This window comes from Sipha flava, unplaced genomic scaffold (assembly GCF_003268045.1).
Source record: "Sipha flava isolate LNK unplaced genomic scaffold, YSA_version1 128_pilon_pilon, whole genome shotgun sequence".
Taxonomy (NCBI): domain Eukaryota; kingdom Metazoa; phylum Arthropoda; class Insecta; order Hemiptera; family Aphididae; genus Sipha; species Sipha flava.
The window spans coordinates 121,702-142,424 of NW_020271754.1; the positions used below are offsets into that span (position 1 = coordinate 121,702).

Below are 20,723 nucleotides of genomic sequence, written 5' to 3' on the forward strand. Positions count from 1 at the left end.
GCGCTGGTGCTGATGGTCGTCGGATCGGCGGCGGCCGACATGGCCGACGTGGGCATGTGCATCAGGAACTGCGCGCAGTGCAAGAAGATGTTGGGCGCCTACTTCGAGGGACCGTTGTGCGCGGACGCATGCGTAAAGTTCAAGGGCAAGATGATCCCGGACTGCGAGAACATCGACTCGGTGTCACCGTTCCTGAACAAGCTGGAATAGTGTTCGAGATCGCGCGGCACCGTAAACGAACAGACGAACAGAGTATAATACCGTAGTATATGTATGTATAATATGTACACGATTATAAAAAATAAAATAAAAAAAAATACATTGTAAACATTAAAAAAAAAAAAAAAAAAAAAAATACGTAATAACGTAATAAAATAAATCAGGTAACTTTCCGTTACGGATAAAAAAAATTAACTTAAAGTCTTATCATTTATTGTCAGGTAGTGCAGTAATCGCTGTGGTAGTGACGGTGTACGGGTGGTAGTTGTAGTGGCGGTGGCGGTTGCGGTTGCGGTGGTCAGTGGTGGTGGTGGTGGTGGTGGTGGTGGTGGTCGGCTATGTGCCTTGCGTGTACGACATGGACCAGTAAGCCTTTTTACCGTCGTCACCGCCGTCGGCGTCCACGTCGTACCGTCTTGACTGGACCGACGTCGACGACGGTTCGTTGTAATCGTTGTAATGTTGGAAATACGGTGACAGCGACGCCACCGGGTTCACGCTGCTCTTCCTCTGGTACTCTTGCCTGAGCCGGTCGTACATGTGCTCGTTCTGGTGATCGGACGCGTGGTAGTTGCGCAACGGGTGCAGCGGATCGCCCGACCGGTAATGGCTGGACGATTGGGCGCCGTACGGCGACGACGGACGGTAACGGCGATCGTCGGACGACGGGTCGTAGGCGCGCCCGTGATCGATGTTGATCACCCCGTCGAGATCGTCCTCGTTCAGGTTGCTGCTCATCGACACGAACGACTTGGGCCCGTCCGACGACGACGAATGGTGGTACGACGACGGCCCGTCGTGGTAGTCGTCGAAGTTCTTGCCGGGCAAACCGGTGCCGTACGAGTATCCTCCGGCGCCGGTGCCCCGCAAGGGCACGAAGTCGTGGCCGTGCACGGGTAACGACGACGACGACGACGACGACGGCGGCGGCGGACCGTTGCCGAAACCGCCGGAACGGTAGTTGGACGGGCGCGCGTACGGCTTCTTGTACGGCGCGCCGTACCTGCTGGACTTGGCGGGTTTCTTCGAGTCCAAGAAGTTCGGCAACGTCAGAGGCCTGCGGGAACACGCGGACACCGTATAAATTAGTTCCGACGACGTGCCGTTCCGGAAAACGATCGATTACCTGTGGTTCCCTTCGTCGTCGAACTCCATGGGCACGTACTCGTAGTGCGAGTTGTGATCGCCGTCGTCCGAGTCGTCGCCGTCCGCGTCCTCCAGGTGCTCCTCCGCCGATTCGGACGACTCGCCCAGCGGGCCCGGCCTGTAAGCGTGACCGCGACCGCGGAACCTGTTCGCCGGCCCGATCCGCGGCGTGTCGTAACCGTGCCCGCTGGCCGCCCGGAACTCTTCGTTCACGTCGTAGTCCAACCGTTGTTCCATGATCGCCTGCGTCATGTCCGGTTGGATGCGGTCGGCGAAACGTTTGACCGGCGTCGCCCTGGGCACGTCCAGGTTCACGTCGATCATCTCGTCCGCGAGCGCCGGACCGTCCTCTGACGCTGTGTCGTTGCCGGCCAACGAAACGGCTTCCACCCCTCTTTTAAGTCTCCTATCGCCGGATATGGCGTTCGAACTCATCACCGCGTTGCCGTCCAACTCGTCCGTCGCTTCGATTATGGTGATCACCCGTGTTCCGGGGTCTACCGATCCAATACCCGTGTCCGTTACCGTCGCGTTACAGTTCTCGCAGAACAATATCTTCGCTTCCGTCATACCGGACTTAAGATTGTTCTCGACGTTCGACTGCAACGCACAAATTTAGATCCGCATTACTATTATCGTCCCTAGGTACGTTTCGGTGAATCACATATCTAGTGTAATGTCATAATATTACTGTGTTTCCCTAATATACATAGGCGTGCGCAGGGGGTATGCAGGGTATGCAGCTGCATACCCTAAACATAGAGCCTTCTTTCTAAAATTACAAAAAATAAATAAAATAAAACCATTTGGTTTTATGTATATTATGTGAATTTGTATTACATTATGATGTTTATTATATTTTTATATTCAGTCCCAGACGGTTTAATTTATTTTTGAAACACAAACCATCATATGCTATAATAACGATTTAATGTGTTAATGAAATCAAGAAGTACAATAATTCAAGCGAGATTAAATAGCTATCAACCACAGAACAAGAAATGGCTATAAACTAAAATCCCGAAAACATTATTGGTGATTTAATAACTCAACTATACGCAGAATCGTTTTATGATTAATTTTGATTATTTATTATATTTATTTTGTTTTTCATTTAAGTATATAATTACGTTTTTATTTGTTTACCCTATTTAAACGTATTACTCAAACCATTTCAAGTGTTATGTATTTAATTTTTTTTTCGTAATTTGTTTTGAATTTTAATTATAAAGACAGTTATAATGATTAAGAAATGGCTATTCAGTCACTTTTTTCGGGAGAAAAAATTAAAATTTTAAATTAAATAGTTATTAAGACCAGAATTTTGAACGCTTAAATTAACTTTCAGTTTGGGGGGGGGGGGAGGGTATGCAGTGGCAGCCTTTTGCATACCTTGAAAAAGAGGTCTGCGCACGCCTATGCTAATATACGTTCATTATATATTTCTTGGTACTTGCGACAATAAGTTCCCAAACATTTATTTTATAAATACAATCCGATGGCATCGGAATATGTGTAAACACATCAGTATACTTACAAGTCTAGTGTTAGGTTCAGCTGTATCCAACGAAGTGTCAGCCCATTTAGTCAAATCCATCCTAGGTATTACACCGCTTCTGCACGGAACTCTAGGATTCCTAGAACATGATTATAAATCGAGTTTAAAATGTACACGAGTGTGACGACAGTAGAATTTATTAACAATAATTTCATTTAATAATACAGAAATAATGGACCATAAATCTTAATAAATATAAAAAACTCCATCACGAAATACAGCAACAGCATATTCAAAGAACCTTAAATTATATCTACTGTACAAGTGTTGATAGCTACGTACAGTTCATGATCTGATAACACCATTGGATACATTTGAACTGTGTCTATGATATCAGTGTTGTCGCAAACCAAACGAGCCAACCTGACGTTTCTAATCTCTTGTAATTGATCTTTAACAAACAACGTTACAATCAAAACTATGAACAACACGTATTCCGCTTCATGTGTTTAATGCATGTATACAATTTATACCTGGTGTGAAAGATGATGGTTGGTCTGGCAGCTCGTACCAAAACCGATCACCTCTTTTCAATAAACTAAATTGCGAAGCTATAATGCAGCTAAAAGTCGGCCCAACCACGCTTCCGGTTGCTGGTTTCTCGGAAACGCCACCGGACCACAAATCGATGTCAAACGGTGACCTAATACATACGCACGCGTTGAATTAAAATCTTTATTAAAAATAACTAAAAAAATGTTATTTTATATCGACTTACGAATATACCATCTGGTATCGTTGAATGGTGGAATTTGGCATAAATCCCACCATTTCTTCGAATCTGTTGGCTACGGGAAGTCCGCAGTACCGTCTGTATTCCATATAACCAGGTAATCCGAAATCTCTACCCCTTTGTATGTTGAATGACACCAGATCGAAACCAAACCCTTTACCAGGCTTTTTAATTAAATTATTAGTAACTTCTTTTGTGATTGAGTCATCCATCGCCTGAGCTACTTGATTCATTAGGCCCATAAGGTATTCATCGATCGCTCCCGCTCTGTACAGATCGAAAGGTCGACGTATCAAGTCCGATAGTTTTTTGGATGCTGAGTAACAAGTTTATTAACACAGAAGCAATGAGCATAGGAGTAAAAGTTATTAACAGTACATATTGTTAACAATACAATTCATACCGATGAAACCATGTGCTTTGCTCCAACGTTCGATGGTGTTCGGTAATAATGAATGACCAAAACGAAAAGCAGCTGCCGAAAACGAAGCCAGTATGTTAGGATTCGTGTTTGAATCGTATCCATTCCAATATCCCTAAAACATGAAGTATTTAGAAAATAAATAATTACATTTTTAACAAAAATCAATAATCACCCGTTTTTTATTTGTTATATCATATTTGTCCATAATTTCTTTACCCAAAAGTATTGGCAGAAATTCATTGAACGTTATGTGTTGTATTTCTGCCACGACTACTCTCTTGGATTCCTGAAATGAAAATAAGTAGTTTTAATAGATATTCTTGACGATTTTCTACTTATTTATATTACTTGATAAAGCATTTCATCGTTCCAGTGTGGATTAATTTGTGATAGCTCTTTTGCTACACGGTTGTGTTCTCTGGCCATTATCGTATGAATGCAAGTTAAAACAAGTTGTTCGTTCACTCTAATTTCTCCTGCAAAATTCAAATAAGTGAAATATAGAACGAACATTGCGTTACATAAATTAATAAACAGGACTAACCTGACTCAAAACAATACTGAGAATTGTTTGACCTAATACATCCTTCGTCTGGAATATTCAGTTTCATAGGTAAAAGTTCTTTTAGCCCTAAATTCGCGAATGCTGGGTTCATCCTCAATTGTCCCGTAAATCCAGATCTCAGGTACCTAGAAAAAGTTTCATCTACTCCATAGATGGTGTTACCGTCGATTACAGGAGTTAACAAGTTGAACGGAGTCCGGGTCCCTGGAAGAAAATAAAACAATGTATTAGTGAAGAATATAGAATCATTAGCTTTAGTAACTTTCGTCATCTGCGCTACCTAGTGTACAGTCGGGTTTGACACCTGGAAAGGCTCTCACGAAATCTTGGCATCTGACATTGTGGTTTTTATAAAAATTATCGTCTTCTGGAATTTTTATCTCGTAACAGTATTTGTTTTTCAAATGATCAGGACGACCACAGCATTCCTCGGGTTCGTTTCTGTTCACTGGATCTATGGGTGGTAAAGTATGTCGTGTTAACCAAACACCACGACGAATGACGAAAAAGAAGTAGGAACGGAAATTTAACTGGTGCAATAGTATGTAATTACCCAATGGTGTAGCTGTTAGCGTAAGGTCGTGATCCATGAACTGTCCCCAGGCCACTAACATGACCGTACCAGCGTGTTCGTGCAGACCCTCATCTGGGTGAATCGTTCGGGACACGATTCGAGCTAAAGGCAATGGATCACCGGAAGCCGAAACCTTGGGAACGGAAAACTTGTCGGCAAACCTTGGAGGCAATAATCTAAAAATATAAGTGACAATATTTTTTCGTTAACGCGGGCGCGAGGAGAAAACAAAAACGGTGAGAACACGATAATCGTGCTGTCAGAAAAAATTCTAACCGATTGAACGTAGACATTGTGGCGCCCCAAGTAGGATTGTACATGTTGTTGCACAGTCCATCGGCCCTGCGGTATTTTCCCGACTTGCAAGCCACTCTTGACAAACACGATGGGCACACGTTCCGTATGAGCGTCTTGGACGTGTCTATCATTGGCAAGAATTTGTTCACGTCTTCGGTGGTCAAGTCGTACCTAAATTATCCATGGAAAATAGACAAAAACATTTATAACTCGACATTCATCAAAACTAGTCTAATCCTATTGATAGTAATAATATAAACTCATTTATATTATAATGTGCATATATTAATAGATATATTCCTAGGTTTACATTTTTGCCAGTACTTGAGAGACATCCAAAAGCAGCTCCCCGAGTCTAGCGAAGTGTATTGGTCCCCATTGATCATTCGGTTCCTGTAACACTAAAAATGACGGAATGTAAATAAAAAAATTATCTTAATTATCTTAAATACTACACGTATACTCACTGTGCCGATTTTGAACGTCTAAAAAAGCTCTGTTGACCGTGTCGTACGTGATGCACATGTGAGCCGCTGAGCGGGGACTGTAAAATCATATTAAAATAATGTCGTATAAACTATAATGTACCGGAGGTAAAAACCATAGGTTCGAGTAATAAATCTACACTCAAATTTTCCATTAGTATCTAATAAAAATATGAATAGACAACATAAAGGAAATAGTTATTAAGATGTAATAATTTTTAGCTTTCACATCGTCGATGGAAAGAAAACTGAAAAAAAAAAATCAGAAATAGTTGTCAAATTTATCAGCTATGCTATTATATTTAATTCAATAAAATCAGTAGATCTTATAGTTTAAGGATTTATATTAATGTTAATAAGAATGTGGTAATTTTTTTTATGTACGTTTTAAATGTCAAATTGTGGAAAAACATATTATATTCACACATATGGATGATCATTTATTTTTTATTGAACTTAATTTATATTCATTTTTCAAATACGATGATTTATTAATGCTTACAAAGCGCATTGAAATAACGTGAACAACACAACAAAGGACAACTACTCAGATCCAGTTAGTGTTATCCTATCATGTTTTTTTTTTTTTTTTAATAATCAAATATAAGAGTATTAAAAGTAGGTAACAGTTATACAACTAATCATAATAATTTATCAAATTTTAAATAGTTTTAAGTAAAATTATTTATTTTTCTATTTCGACGGTTGATGATTGCTTTCAAAACTATACACATAACAGCATCATAACACTCGTTGTCCAAATTACATTATGGTACTTACGGCAAACCCTTCCCACTGTTGTAAATGAAATGTTTCGACCCTTCAAGTACGACGGCGCAATCGTTGCCGTCCACGCCCTCGATTGGCACGTATTGCGCTGCGTGTCCGAAACACCAGACGAACCCAAACAACATAAACGCCCTGGAACAATAAATCATTATAAAAACAATAGGCGACAATGATGATTATATCATAATAATATGAACGTTTCAAAATATTTTGCGGCTAATATTGTTATATATATATATATATATGTATAAAACAGAAATTCGTAACAAATGTACGTGTTGTGCATTTATTTTCTTTTGTCAAAAAATTATGATTGACTGGATACGCGCGTCATAAGCGGAACCGACCAATACGTATAAGTTCATAATATATTTATAATATATAGATATATAATTTGTGCGTTTATGTGCGATAGAGACAAAGAGATATTCGTTTTGTCCAGTCATTGAGCCGTGAAAAATAAAAAAATAATACATTTTTCTTCTCGCACGTGGAAAAGGAACCAATGGAAATTCGTAGCATTCACTTATTTCTGTGTTTGTTTTTATATTTATTTTCAAGTTTCACTCTCATACACCAATGTTATTTTTAATGTATATTATATAGTTTTCTAAAATCCCAAATTGTCCATATAAATTACATTATTAGACACACGCATACACAAATATAAGTAGGCGACAACAGACCGATTCATATAAATATTAAACGTTTAACGACCGTGCAGGATGTTTATGAATGATTGATATTCATTGTTCTCATACAAACACCCAAAACCGAATGTTTGATAATTGTGCAACGTATAGTTACAATTTCATTCATTACTTATACACTCTCAAAATAATACCGAACTTAATATTTAATGATTATCATTATATTGCATCTAAAAATTACCTACTGTTTTTATGACTAATAATATAATTATTACATACTACCCCTACGTAAACAATTTGTCAATAAATGTATTTATATGTTTTGAATTTCAAAATAGCAACGAATTATTCTGGTTTGGTCGTATGAAATGAGAATACGTTTTAAAATTAAGTTCGATACATCATGATAGAAATATTAGCATATTTATTTGGAAATTTAACCAGGTTGGTTCGATTTGTTTAACACAAAATCGTGAAGAAAAGCCGGTTACATAATATCATACATAATTTTTTAGTTCACAAAAGTTTCGAGAATGTATTTTCGCATCAAACAATGATTCAGGATTTATTTTATATATATATATATATATATATATAATTTTTCTGTATGTTTTAAAATTTCACAAACATTATTAAAATTTTTAATTTATTGATCTGAACTGCACCACAAAATATTATTTCATCATTCGTATTAATCGTATTAAATAGTAATAATAGGTGACTTAGACTAGAAAACCCATAACGCACTAATTTTACCATAAGTTTAATCAATTGTTTTTTTGGAAAAACACATTTTTTTGGTTGTAAGATGATAATATGATAAACATTTTATTTTAGATTTACGTGGGAAAAATAATTGGTTTTACAGTTCTACATATTTGCGAGTAAAAGAATTTCTTTTTAATGAACAACAAAAATGTGATAACATTATTTTTTAAATTAAATTATTGAATTCAATCAGAAATTGAAAACGGTCATGGAATTCGATGTTGTAAGTCATTAAAAAAAATTATTTTAATACTAAATAACACGGTCTAACGCCTACGTAAGTGAAACAAAATATACGCTATAACTAGACTGAAAATAGTCTAAATCATTTTTTATTTTTTAAATTATATTTATTAGTTATCAATAACATTTTAAAGATTATTTAATTTTTAACTGTCTATAAATTAAATGCTAACACGAGTAAAAATGATTTGATCATCTAAGAAGTAAAATAGTATAAACATGTACCTACCCATTATTATTGTAAATAGTAATAATAAGTATATAGTTTATCTATTGAAAGAAACATTTTAAATAAAATATTCCATGTAATATACGAGTGTAGTTTAATGCTAGAAAAACTAACTATACTGAAACAAAAAAAAAAAAAAAAAAAACTTCAAAATTGTTATGAAATTGTAAATTCTGAAAATTAAACTACCTATACGTATAATAGCAAATTAATTATAATGTTGGTAAGGAAATAATATTTCATAAGAGTTTTGGATCAGACTAGAATACACTTTTATTTTAACGGATTGGAATAAGCTCATGTAGTACGGAATGGAAAATATCAAAATAAAAGTAAGGATTAATATTTAATTTTTTTTTTACGTCAGTCGATTCTAACTTGATTTAACAATAATTATTAACCCTCTCCCTATTTAAAAAGAAATAAAGTATACATAGAATGCTGGTAAACCCTTTTTGATCTGATGTTTCTAACCTGCTCGCGAGTTACGGACACTGCAATCGCGAAGAAATAATTATTTTTTGGTATTAATAATTGTCATAATTTTACACTTGTACGCGGCATAATTTGCTATAATATTTAAACGTGTACGTTTTTTTCCATGGTATTTCAATTCTATTAATCTAGGTCTAATTTTTGTTAATTTACGTACCGGACCTGTTCGGAGTGCATAAATATATCGATAATAGTAATAAAAAAAAAAAAAAAAAAAAACCAACATGCATCGTACGACCAACTGCTAAGGGGATCCATCAAACTGTAAGCAGGTATACGTGCAAATTAAAAACCAGCTGCGCAACCGCGATACTTCGTCGTCCGAGCTGTTTACAGATCGGGACTGCTGCGTGATTCACCGTTCCCGTATAAGATGTACGAAAAAATAAAACCCTCTCGAATTCACCAAACGGACTGGTAAAATAGCTTTACGGCGGGGCACGGGGACACGCAAGCACAACTTTTGGGCCTCGCAACCGTTACGGTATAGAACCAACGACTGTCGGGTCCGAGCAACGGCTGCAGACGGATTCCCGAAGTGCAGCCGTATCGAGATCGACCGATGACCGTCGAATCGCGAAGGAACCGGAATACCGTTAATGTTGCGAACGACGATAGAACGCACGTTTCGGCTACCGCAACCGTCAATAATGACGGGATGATTACCTACCCTTATTGCGATGGGCGCGCGCGCAGCAGCAGCGAACCTGAACATTTCGGAGTTTCGAAGATAACGTTTCGCTTAAAAAAAAAAGTGCACGTCAGCGTTTACGTTTTTTTTTTTTTTTTTTTTTTCGGTTGACCGTTGGCGATCGGAATTTTTTTTGTTTTTCGTCGACGTTCAGAACGATTTCAAAAACGTTTCGCTCGACGACGCTTGGGCCCAGCCGAACAGCGCAGGTTCGATTCCCCGGGCTCGCCCCGTAGAACGCAACGCAACATTAAAACAAAATAATAATAACGACGATAATCTACGAGCATGCTCACCGCAGGGCCATTCCGACTCGGAAGACGACGTCGACGCCGTGCACTCGGCACCTCTGGCTCACCTCGGTAGGGCGATTTCGATTTCGACCGACGTGTTCGCGCGGAGACGTGAACGGCTCGAGAGAGACGGTTTTCTTTCGTACACGTTTGACGGTCGTCGGCACGCGATTGATAGTCAGCGGATGAGAACGGTATTCGCGTTTGGTCGACTCGGCGTCCACCCTACCCACCACCCGGCCGCTGTTCGCTCTACCTTCTTTTACCGGTACTACTACTGCTGCTTAGGTTAGTACCTAGCGCGCTGCATTCGTACGGAGGCAGGTGCGCTGCTTCTCCTCCACGCGGTGGTGCACGACGATGTTGTTATGTTCCGGCACAACGGTCAGGGCCGCGGAGAGGGAGAACCGCGAGCCCGTGTAACGTGGACGTTTTTCGACCTTACGGCTGGCCACTCGTAACGGGATACGGGCAGTTGCCGGTCGTTTTTATGTACGTTTCAAACGGCAACTCTTGACTTGGGTCCCGACATTAGAAAAAAAAAAAAAAAAAAAAAAAAAAACACGAATTGGGTCCATGGTCACATCTGATAATACGTGGATTGGGTCCACGGTTGGCTTTATCTTGTTGTTATCTCGATTACCCAACTCGAGTTTTCCCAGTGAAAGATGTGTGTCTGAAATTTCTTCCGTAATTTAAACTGTATAATTATAAATAAACTATTATTAGTAAAAATAAATTAAAATTTAATCTAAAACCAAGCCAACTCAATAATAATTTTTCACACACAAAAAAAATTCTAATCGAATAATAATTTTAATATTTTAATAATGTTTACATCAGACCGTTACCTTTGTACATCATAATAACCAAATTGTTTGGAACACTTACTAGCCAACCTCCACGTGGTGTCTTCTGGGTAATGCTAATAGGCTGTACCCAACTCATGTAGTCGATAAAATGTATTGGGACCCAAATCATGTACTCGATAAGATACGTTCGGACTCAATTCATACTATTTTTGAAATTTAGGACCCAAGTCGAGGTTATTCTTTCAAACAACTCCTGTGTGTTAACCGTTAACATGCTACATGTTTGAGTGTGTGTGTCGATAAACGAAATCGTTCTAGAGTAGCGTTTCTAGTGTTTCCTCCGATCAATGGGCGGAAGGACCTTAAAACCTTGAATATGATGGGTGGGGGGGGGAGCGAAATGATTAAAAACGTGATATTAATTCAAATTCAGGATTTGGTTGTGGAGGGTAAAATAATTTATTTTTCACTTTTAGAATTTAGAATCCGTTTCTTTTACAGAATATTTGGATCACTTAAATCATACATTAAAAAAACAAATCATCATCGTGTACATTTTATTTTTTAACTATACAAAAAATCTTTGTACCTTTAATGTAATCTGCCGATGTAAATGCAAAAATACCAGAACTGCAATTCTATTTTAGTCTTCTTATTCAAATTTTCGACTTAATTAGCAATCAAAATGAACAGGAAGCATACTATTTAATGTAAATTTATTAAATTCATCATTAATTGTAGTTATATTATATTTGTTAATTTTACTAATATATACTGTGCTTAAAGCATCAATTGACTATGTAATAATGTCTAAATTATAATCATAAAATAGCAAACATTTTTCATAGTCGTATTAAAAAACTATCAAGAATTAGCAAAATGATAATAACTATAGTAAATTAATATAAAAAAATGCAGAATCAAATAAAATTAATAAACTTACATTTAAATATAATTTAAACATGCTAAAACATAAAAAGTCTGTTGATAACAAAACCTCCAACGGTAAAATAATTTAATATAAATAAATTTGAAATAAAATTGATCAACTGGCCAGTTGGCTATATCAATTTAAGTCCACTTTTTATAGAAGCAAATGACTCATCTATGACAATGCTCCTATCACGTGCGGAGAGGGCTTTTTCTGAATTCTTAGAGAGGCGTAAGTTCCAACACATTAAATCTCAATCTTTATTAATCATTATCAATATGTCCCTCAGAAGACGATATTTATTCAATTTATTTTTAATTTATTTAAAGTGTGACATTTTCAACAAAACCTAAAAGGGGATGGCAATAAAAAAAAAAAAAAAAAAATTAATTAATTATAAAAATGTTTAACAGAATTTACATTTATTTATAATAAACTTTAAATTTTCAAGTACATTCAATATCGTGGAAGGAAAACAAAATATTTCATATGATTTTTTTGACGTTTGAGGTGGACACATAATACAATCGATGTTATTGTAATGCTTCATTTTTAGAATAATAGGAAGTTCAAATTTAGATAATAGTGGAGTAAATAAAAGCAGAATAATCGATCAAGTTGAAGCCTTGAAGCCGCAGAAAAAGCCATTCTTACATGTGATAGCAAAACGTCAAATATTGAATACGATTTTTATATAATATAACGTATTGTGTTAACGAACGACTTTTTAGTATTTGAACACTGTCGTGGTTAATTGATTGAGCTAGGCACTATACATGACTAGCGAATTGAGATTCAAATGCAATTTTCATCCACAATCAAAACGTTCACATTGCATTATACACACAACAGTATAATAGTATAATAAAGTATATATATACATGTATATTACGAACCATGTATTACAAACCAAAAAATTATTAAATAATGAAATAGATGATTTTTATTTTAAAGTCTTATTAACTTTGAAGTAGTTAATGATTATATCATTAGAAACTCTTGTTTATTTTATATTTCTCATTGTTCCTCCAAGTTACATACTTAACTATTAATAATCTATTGCACATTGGTAACTCTGTTAATATTGATTTTGATTTTTTTTTTCATAAACCGTATACTGTTGTTTATTGATTTTTCTCCTTTGTTTTGTATTTTTATATTATTATCTTTATTGTTTTTCTTGTTGCTTAATGATTTTAATATTTCCTATACGTTATTATCATTTTTCTTTTTTTTTTTTTTTTGTTCGACTTGCCATTTAGTCGTAAATATTATAATTGTAATACTGCATTGTATTTTGTAATTGGACCTCGGTCCATATTGCCTACAATATATAGGTTACTTGTTATCCAATTAAATTGTCTTCTGTACTGTTTTTTTATAGATATTACCTACTTATAGTCTTTAGTTATGTGTTAATTAATCACTTCGATTTGATTCAGCTATGCACGCACGCACTCGACGCTGTATATTCTGTACACAGCGTTTCGTTAAGAACACGTTTGTCGACGAGTGCAATCATTTAGATAAAACCTGTGCCGCTTTTTTCGTGCACTCGCGCGAAAACAATATCATTATATTTTGTACACTCGTAAAAGCGTGCAACTTGAGCCTGACAACATTTACGCACTCACGTTAAGCGTCCAACATTTACAGCGTTTAAGCATTCCCGTAGCTGTTCACGTTTTTTCTTCGCCCACATTATCCGTCGTCGATTTATATACAGATCGCGATCGACCATCAACAACGAGTCAATTTTACATCACACGAAAAAAACATATATTTATTCAATTAGACGATAAGATTAATCTAGCGGTTCAGAGGATATCGTATTCGTTTGTTTACTCTGACCCCGCGTGCGTGACAGTGTTTTAAATTATACCATCACACGCTCGTAATAATAAAATAATTTAGCCTATCACGCGGTAATTGTAGAAAACTTTATTTTTTTTTTTTTTATGTCACTCAAAACAAATGTTATCTCTGACCTTAAGCTTACGAATTCGATAAACCAGTTATGTACGAATATTATATTATATTGGTATATTGTTAAAAATATTTGTTTTACCGCTGCTTGATTCGAACAATATAGCACTATAATGTGATCGAACGAGCACAAAGCTTAACGTGTAATTCTCGTGTTTCTGAAGATAGTGATATAGATATAGCTTATTGTTTATTTAGATCATCGAGATTTCAACATCCAGTAACTTTATATGACATACATAGAGTAATCACCTTCTGCTCTATTTAGAATTCATTTGATAACATAACCGTTATGCTATCATCTATGCCCAGTTAAAATGTCTTTACTTTCAGGCATTTGATTCTAGTTATAGTTAAACTCCTCAGTATTCACTTAATTTCGATTTCGAGTACTCCGACCCGGAACTGCTGATCATACCGATTGGTATGATTAACAAATTTTAAAGATTTATCTGTACAACTAGTTTTTAGAATTTCTTTTTTTAGTCATATAACTGCACACATTGCATCCAGGACAATACATTTTCTAGTGTTCACGTATTAATACTGAACAAATCATATTTCCTTACTCTCGAAATTCCGGATAGTATAATATGTTGAATTATTAAACTCAAACCATTACAAATGTTGTATAATATTACATTGTTTTCGTTGTGGTAATATTTCCGCCATTTATACTGTTAACCGCAGGTGTTTAGAGCACTACGGTGAGGATTATGTGATTTAAAACGGCGAATGTTTTCAATTCTTGTAATTATCATTATTAAATACTTGATATTGCACAACACTCCGTGTGTGCGGTACTGCATTGTAACATTTTTCATAATAAAATTGGCGGAACCATAAAGAGCTGAAATCGTAAACTAATCAATACGACATTAATAATCTAATTTATATCGAATGTTATTAGAAACATGTGATTAAATGATTATACTTGTTTTTAATAGACAATCGACATAGTGTATAAGTAAATTAAAAAAATAATTAAATAACACTCATTGCAATACCCCTTGTTACTAATTAAAAATTACAATATAGTATAATTGTTTTAATTGATTTATGGAACCACCTCCGTTAAAAATACAAATGGGTTTTTTATTTAATTTTTTTTTTTTTTTTTTTTTAATTTTCGGAAGGAATAAATTTAAATTAATATTTATTTTAGGAAAAAACTTGGGTATGTTAATGTTTTCCACGGGTATACACAGTTTTGTGTTCAAGAGAAATTTTTTCAATAACTCAATCAATTCAAGAAAGAAAAAACGTTTTATACCCCTTTCGCAATGTCCCATTCGCATTGGATGACATGTAAAACGTGTCACTTGATTTCGGTTCGGTATGCCAAATAGTCCGTAAAATCCGTTATTTTTTATCATTTTATTTTTTTACATTTTTTTTTTTTCATATCTACGTAAATCCGAGTCGATTGCATAACAACAACAGGTACCTGTAGAATTTCTCAATAGGTTATAAAACCAATCCAACACACTATAGATACTATAGATAGTATTGCTATTATACTATTCCAAATTGTAAAATACAAAACCAACTGACAGCGAGTGTTATCGCGTTACATACTTATGTATACGTGACAACATAATCACTGTACAGGCATGTGATACGTCAACGATATTATCGAAATAAATGTATGTGTAAGTGTGTGTGTGTGTGTTGGCGGCCCGGCGAAATCGTCATTTTAAAAATAATAACATTTTTCAAAATACTCTCACTATGAAAGAAATATTTGAATTGCTCATGGGTCAAATGAATAAATTATTGTTAATGATTATTGCTAATTAATTTATTATTTATGACTATTGTGTAACGCAAATGATGCACACAAAGTGTACGGAGATAACGTATTTTTTTTGTTAGTATTACATGCATAATTTGTACAAATATTTAAGTATATTTAATTATTTAATTTTTAGTAATTAAAACGAAGTTATTTAAAAAAAAAATCTTAGTCATCACTATAAACGGGCATACGTAAACTGCGCCCGAAATTTTATCTATGTTAAAAAGGTATTGTGTAAACTGCGCTCAAATTTTTATCTTTGTTATAAAGGTATAGTGTAAACTGCGCTCGAATTTTTATCTATGTTATAAAGGTATAGTGTAAACTGCGCCGGACTTATTAACTTATTAAAGTCTCTATGTATGTCGCTTTCATTTAGCACAGTCTTGGAATAGAAGTATCCAACAAAATGGTTTATGTAATGGCTATAAAAATAAAAATAGTGATATTAGAATATGGTTAGTTCAATATTACGGTTTACCATTTCTAAGTTCAAGAAGTATTTTGTCAATTATTTATTGAAATCAAAGCCTGACGACGAAAGAGTGACACGATTTGCGGATTATTTGTTAGACGTAGTTATAAGTGAAGAAGCTCAGTATTCACTTGAAATATGGGCTCAAGCATCAGCAGAGCCACTTTAACCACAAATGCATGCGAGTCTTTTCATTCTCACATTAATTCCAGCTTTTATACAACTCATCCAAATATTTTCATGTTCATAGAAAAGTTAAAAGAAATTCGATTAGAAGTATGCATTAAACTAAATAGTATAAATAAACCGTTTAAATTCCAAAACTCTATAACAAAAAAAAAAAAAAAAAACGCGAAAACTTAGAAAATTTAATTAATAAACATAATAGTGGTCAAATTCCAATTGAGGAATATGTATCCACCATATGTTTATTATTTGTAATATTTTTATTTATTTTGCTTTTTAAAATTATATATATTTTTTAATTATTCATATTATATGGCTGTAACGAATTATTTTACCAGTCATTTTACCCGGGCGCAGTTTACATGTCACCTTTTCACACTTGATAAAAACTCGAGCGCAGTTTACATGTGTGATTTTGTGTTTACCTGTATTTTGGGCGCAGTTTACGATCGCCGCTATAAACAGGTACACTGACAAATAAAGGTATATTGCTTACCTGTTTGCTATAGGAATATATATCATTTATTTCAGTTTTGTGTGTTGGCACCACAATGTACCAATGTAGATTCATTTCAAGTCCTACGTTAGAATTTTCAATTTTAACGATATTAAAATTGAATTCACTGTTGGTGCCTATACATGTACCGTAGTAGTAATACATAATCTTTTTTTAGTATACCACATATTGTCATACATTATTTACCATAAAATCTTACACTAACCCGTTTTACGTTTGTCAAACGTTTTTCAAGTGTAATAATTTATAACTATAATACATTTTAAAATAATATTTCAACACCGGATTTCGCCAAAATTAACGAAGTTTCCACACAAGCATACATAAAAAATGTATGTTTTGTTAAATACATATAAACACAGTAACTTCCATTACAATTAAAAAACTATTGACAACTTTTTATGCATACTTTTGTTTGCATTTATATGTCATACATGAAAGATAAAAGGCTAGATAAGTTCGGTGAATATTGTGGATTAATAATATTAATACAAAAATAACACGGTAGATATGAAATTTGTTATTATTATTCAATATTGACATAAATAATTTTTAATTAGTATACTTAAGAATCAACATAATATGCTTAATATTAAATAAAATTAAAAGGTAATCAATAGGTACAGGATCAAAACATATATTGTACAAATGTCGTTTATTTCAAAATCAGTTTTGGTCGGGTTCAATGATAATATTTGTTATAATAATCAAGATATAACTATCGAGTTTTCCTTTATTAATTGTTCACTGTTAACTAGTGACTGATTTAGCAATAAAGTCATAGTACACTATGTATACAGGTATACGAGATATTCATTAGACCAAAGCGATTAATCTACATTATTTCGTAATAATATATATTAGCCTATATAACTATTCGACTTTTTATACAAAAAAAAGTTTGATGCAACTCAATATTTTAAATTTATTCACATTTCTTCCTGGCATTTACCCTTATAAATTCATATTTAAAAAATCAGCTATTTTATAATCACTCCCTTGATATTATATTTGCACATGAATAGAACATGGGTATATTTACTCTTATAGAACGAAAAATAGTGGTAAATCTAATCATATAATTTGATAATTGGTAAAAAAAATAAAATCACGAGACAAAATTACATTTTAAACAATAATAAAAACAAAAAAATAGTAAAAAATTAAATAATAAATTAAAAATATAAAATTTACTTAACCAGAAAAGCTTGTGGCTAAGACTAGATTACAATAGTAGCGAAGAATCGATTGGATCAGAGTGCTTTTGAAGTTTCTCTACATCTTTCTGTGGCCTTTTCCAATGCATCGATTAATGCATGTCTTATGCCGCCATTTTCTAAAGCACAGAGGCCGGCAGCCGTGGAACCTATAGCCATACAGTTGAAGTAGTTGTAAAAAATGCGTTATTAAGTTATGGACATAGTAATAGAAAATATAATGGTTTCGAAAATAATAACTTATAGGTTTGATATGCAAATGGTAAAATCCAATCAATAATAGAAACCTATTAAGTCGAAATTAGTTGAAACCAATCGTGTTGTACAGTAGAAACACTATTTGTCTAAAACGTTAAACTAATATTACATTACAGAAATATTTTAACACCAATATGACCGTGAACCATTGATTTGTTATGGTTCATCTGCCCTACGGGTGAAAGCTATAATATAATATTCTATATTATGTTAGTAAAAACATATTTTATCTTTATAGCCTAATGGCTCTTGACCATAACAAATATATATTGTATTGAAGCTGATGGAATTAAACTTATTCGTTTAAATTTCAATATAAAAACTACCGAAATGTACTATTTTTATTTTGCTAATACATAAATTAAAAATAAAATATAATTCGAAGTTGTATAATATTATGGTGGAAATAAGACGTAAAAATAAGTGAACTACCGGAATAGAAAGTATTTCACTACAATTTAAAGTTGTTGTAAATACGTTTCAAAAACAATTTACATAAAGTAATATGTCAAACTATAAAATTATTTTTAAAAACAATTGAAAAAAATAAGAAATACGTGCAACTCTGTGTATCATCTCTATTTGTGTTTAAAATAGTCATTTTTTGGTGCAAGGTAATTATGAATATACAACGTGTATCATTGTTTGGTCAATTTAATTTTAAAATCTGTCCCCTTCGAAGATTTAATAAACCGGAAATACGCTGTTATGTTAATCAAAAGTTTAACTTACCCGCTGGTGATGTGACGTCGTCCTTCAGTTTTCCTGGATGTTCTCGCGTGTCCCTAACCATAGTCCCTGCACCTAGGACCGTTTGCGACGCTAACCGGTACGCCATATCCCTAGGAATGCCCATACGGACGGCACCGTCGGCCATTGCTTCAATAATCACGTACACCTGTAACATTACGGGAAAATCGATTTTACTTCGTTTTCAATTTACTCGCCGTTACGGTCGTATTAGTTCCGCGTGTTGCCCGTGCGCGTGTATTAACATTTTCGTACCATCTTTATCGCGCGACGAAATGATCAATCTCGCTTTACCTACACGCAAATCAAATAATCGCAACGAAAAGTCACGAACAACAATCAAATGTGTCAACGTTTTCCATTGTTGTTCAGTTTTAACATGACTGGTTTCGTACGTGTAAGCTGTACGCCCATATATAATATATATGGTATATTATACTCGAAGCATAATATAAACAGTAAACTATAGTACACACATAAATATACATAATACATAATACATATATGTGTGTATATTATACATAATATTATGCTATGCCCTACGTAAGACTTGAGTTACTGATTATTATGACAGCTATTGTGCATTTTTTTTTTTCACAAAAAAAATCACTTTACAAGATTTATGCATAATGTGTTTGTAATAAATATTTTTTTTTCTTCGACATATTTACAGTTATTTTACTTTTACCACGTGAATCTCACCTTATTTATGTACTCTACGAATTGCAATCTACACTCATATGTGATCATCACTTAAACTGCAAAAAAATCAATCTGAAATGGTATCGTATAGCCAAATTTGTTAATGAAATAAGTGACGTATTACTAAGTGAAGTTGAAAAAATTTCCAAATTTCTTTTTCTCGGATAAGGGAAAAGACCCCGGTGATCATGTGGGGTCATTCGAAATTTCAAAATGTACTCAGTAGACACTGAATTCCAGTTCTAATGATCCATGACAAACCGATAGTCAAACGAAAGAAATATCACGTAGGTTGTGACGTCTAAGACTAGAAATAATGTAATGAAATCAGTCGTGCATACAAAAATAAGATACTAATACTATAAATCTTACGTTCAGGCTTTACAAGTTTACCGGTTTAAACAGAAGAAACAGAAGAAAAATACATGACTTATGTTGATAACTGATCAAGTATACCAAAAACAGCCGTAGGTTTTCAGCCATCGAAAATGATATTTTCAAGCTTACACATGTCTAACACTACACATCGATGCCATACAATAAATTAGTAATACTTGTTTAATATTATGTTCATTAATTCATTTTAACATATAGGTAAATTGCACATAATTTAACTCACGTAACCTGGACCGGAACCACTAAGAGCGGTGATTGGGTCCATCAAATACTCTGGTACACGTTCCGCTGTACCTACTGCCGACAACAGTTTTTGCGTCAGCTTATTGTCTTCGTCTGTCGTATGGTTACCCGGCACGTACACAGAAGCACCGCACTGAACCAACGCAGGAGTATTGGGCATCACTCTTACTACCTTCGAACCATCCGGCAAAAGCTTTTCCAACTGGTCAACGGTGATGCCCATGGCCACGGACAGCAACAGATGGTTGGACGTGATCTTCGGCCGGACGAACTCCAGCACCGGTTTGACCACC

General features: G+C 34.6%; 3 protein-coding genes and 1 long non-coding RNA gene across 5 annotated transcripts in view; 1 reads left to right on the forward strand and 3 right to left on the reverse strand.

Moving 5' to 3' along the window:
* On the forward strand, positions 1 to 282 carry LOC112694377 (the record flags this gene model as incomplete). The annotated part of the gene is given in 1 exon segment (XM_025569822.1): positions 1 to 282. A coding segment is annotated over 1 exon segment (210 nt), but the record flags the coding sequence as incomplete, so codon positions are not given.
* Positions 283 to 354: 72 nt separating this feature from the next.
* Positions 355 to 10,354, reverse strand: LOC112694378. The gene is made up of 17 exons (XM_025569824.1): positions 10,163 to 10,354; positions 6,782 to 6,922; positions 5,984 to 6,060; positions 5,827 to 5,917; positions 5,496 to 5,687; positions 5,199 to 5,395; positions 4,926 to 5,099; positions 4,625 to 4,849; positions 4,429 to 4,556; positions 4,253 to 4,366; positions 4,060 to 4,192; positions 3,642 to 3,972; positions 3,397 to 3,566; positions 3,206 to 3,314; positions 2,903 to 3,002; positions 1,346 to 1,965; positions 355 to 1,276 (listed from the first exon to the last, which is right to left on the reverse strand). The coding sequence occupies exons 1-17, from the start codon at positions 10,171 to 10,173 to the stop codon at positions 556 to 558; spliced, it is 3,534 nt and encodes a 1,177-aa protein (XP_025425609.1). The 5' UTR covers positions 10,174 to 10,354; the 3' UTR covers positions 355 to 555.
* Positions 10,355 to 17,502: 7,148 nt separating this feature from the next.
* LOC112694359 (pyrroline-5-carboxylate reductase 1, mitochondrial) overlaps positions 17,503 to 20,723 on the reverse strand; it is a 6,133-nt gene continuing 2,912 nt past the window's right edge. The window contains exons 4-6 of one of the 2 annotated variants that reach the window (XM_025569801.1): positions 20,411 to 20,719; positions 19,072 to 19,237; positions 17,503 to 18,230 (exon numbers count right to left, since the gene is read on the reverse strand). In XM_025569801.1, the coding sequence (XP_025425586.1) occupies positions 18,118 to 18,230; positions 19,072 to 19,237; positions 20,411 to 20,719 (588 nt within the window). In that variant the 3' untranslated portion in view covers positions 17,503 to 18,117. The remainder of the gene's footprint in view (positions 18,231 to 19,071; positions 19,238 to 20,410; positions 20,720 to 20,723) is intronic. The other variant, XM_025569799.1, reaches the window with a different exon arrangement.
* Positions 19,674 to 20,404, reverse strand: LOC112694360. Its single transcript, XR_003149563.1, has 2 exons — positions 19,916 to 20,404; positions 19,674 to 19,847 (listed from the first exon to the last, which is right to left on the reverse strand). It is a non-coding gene; the product is annotated as an uncharacterized LOC112694360 (long non-coding RNA).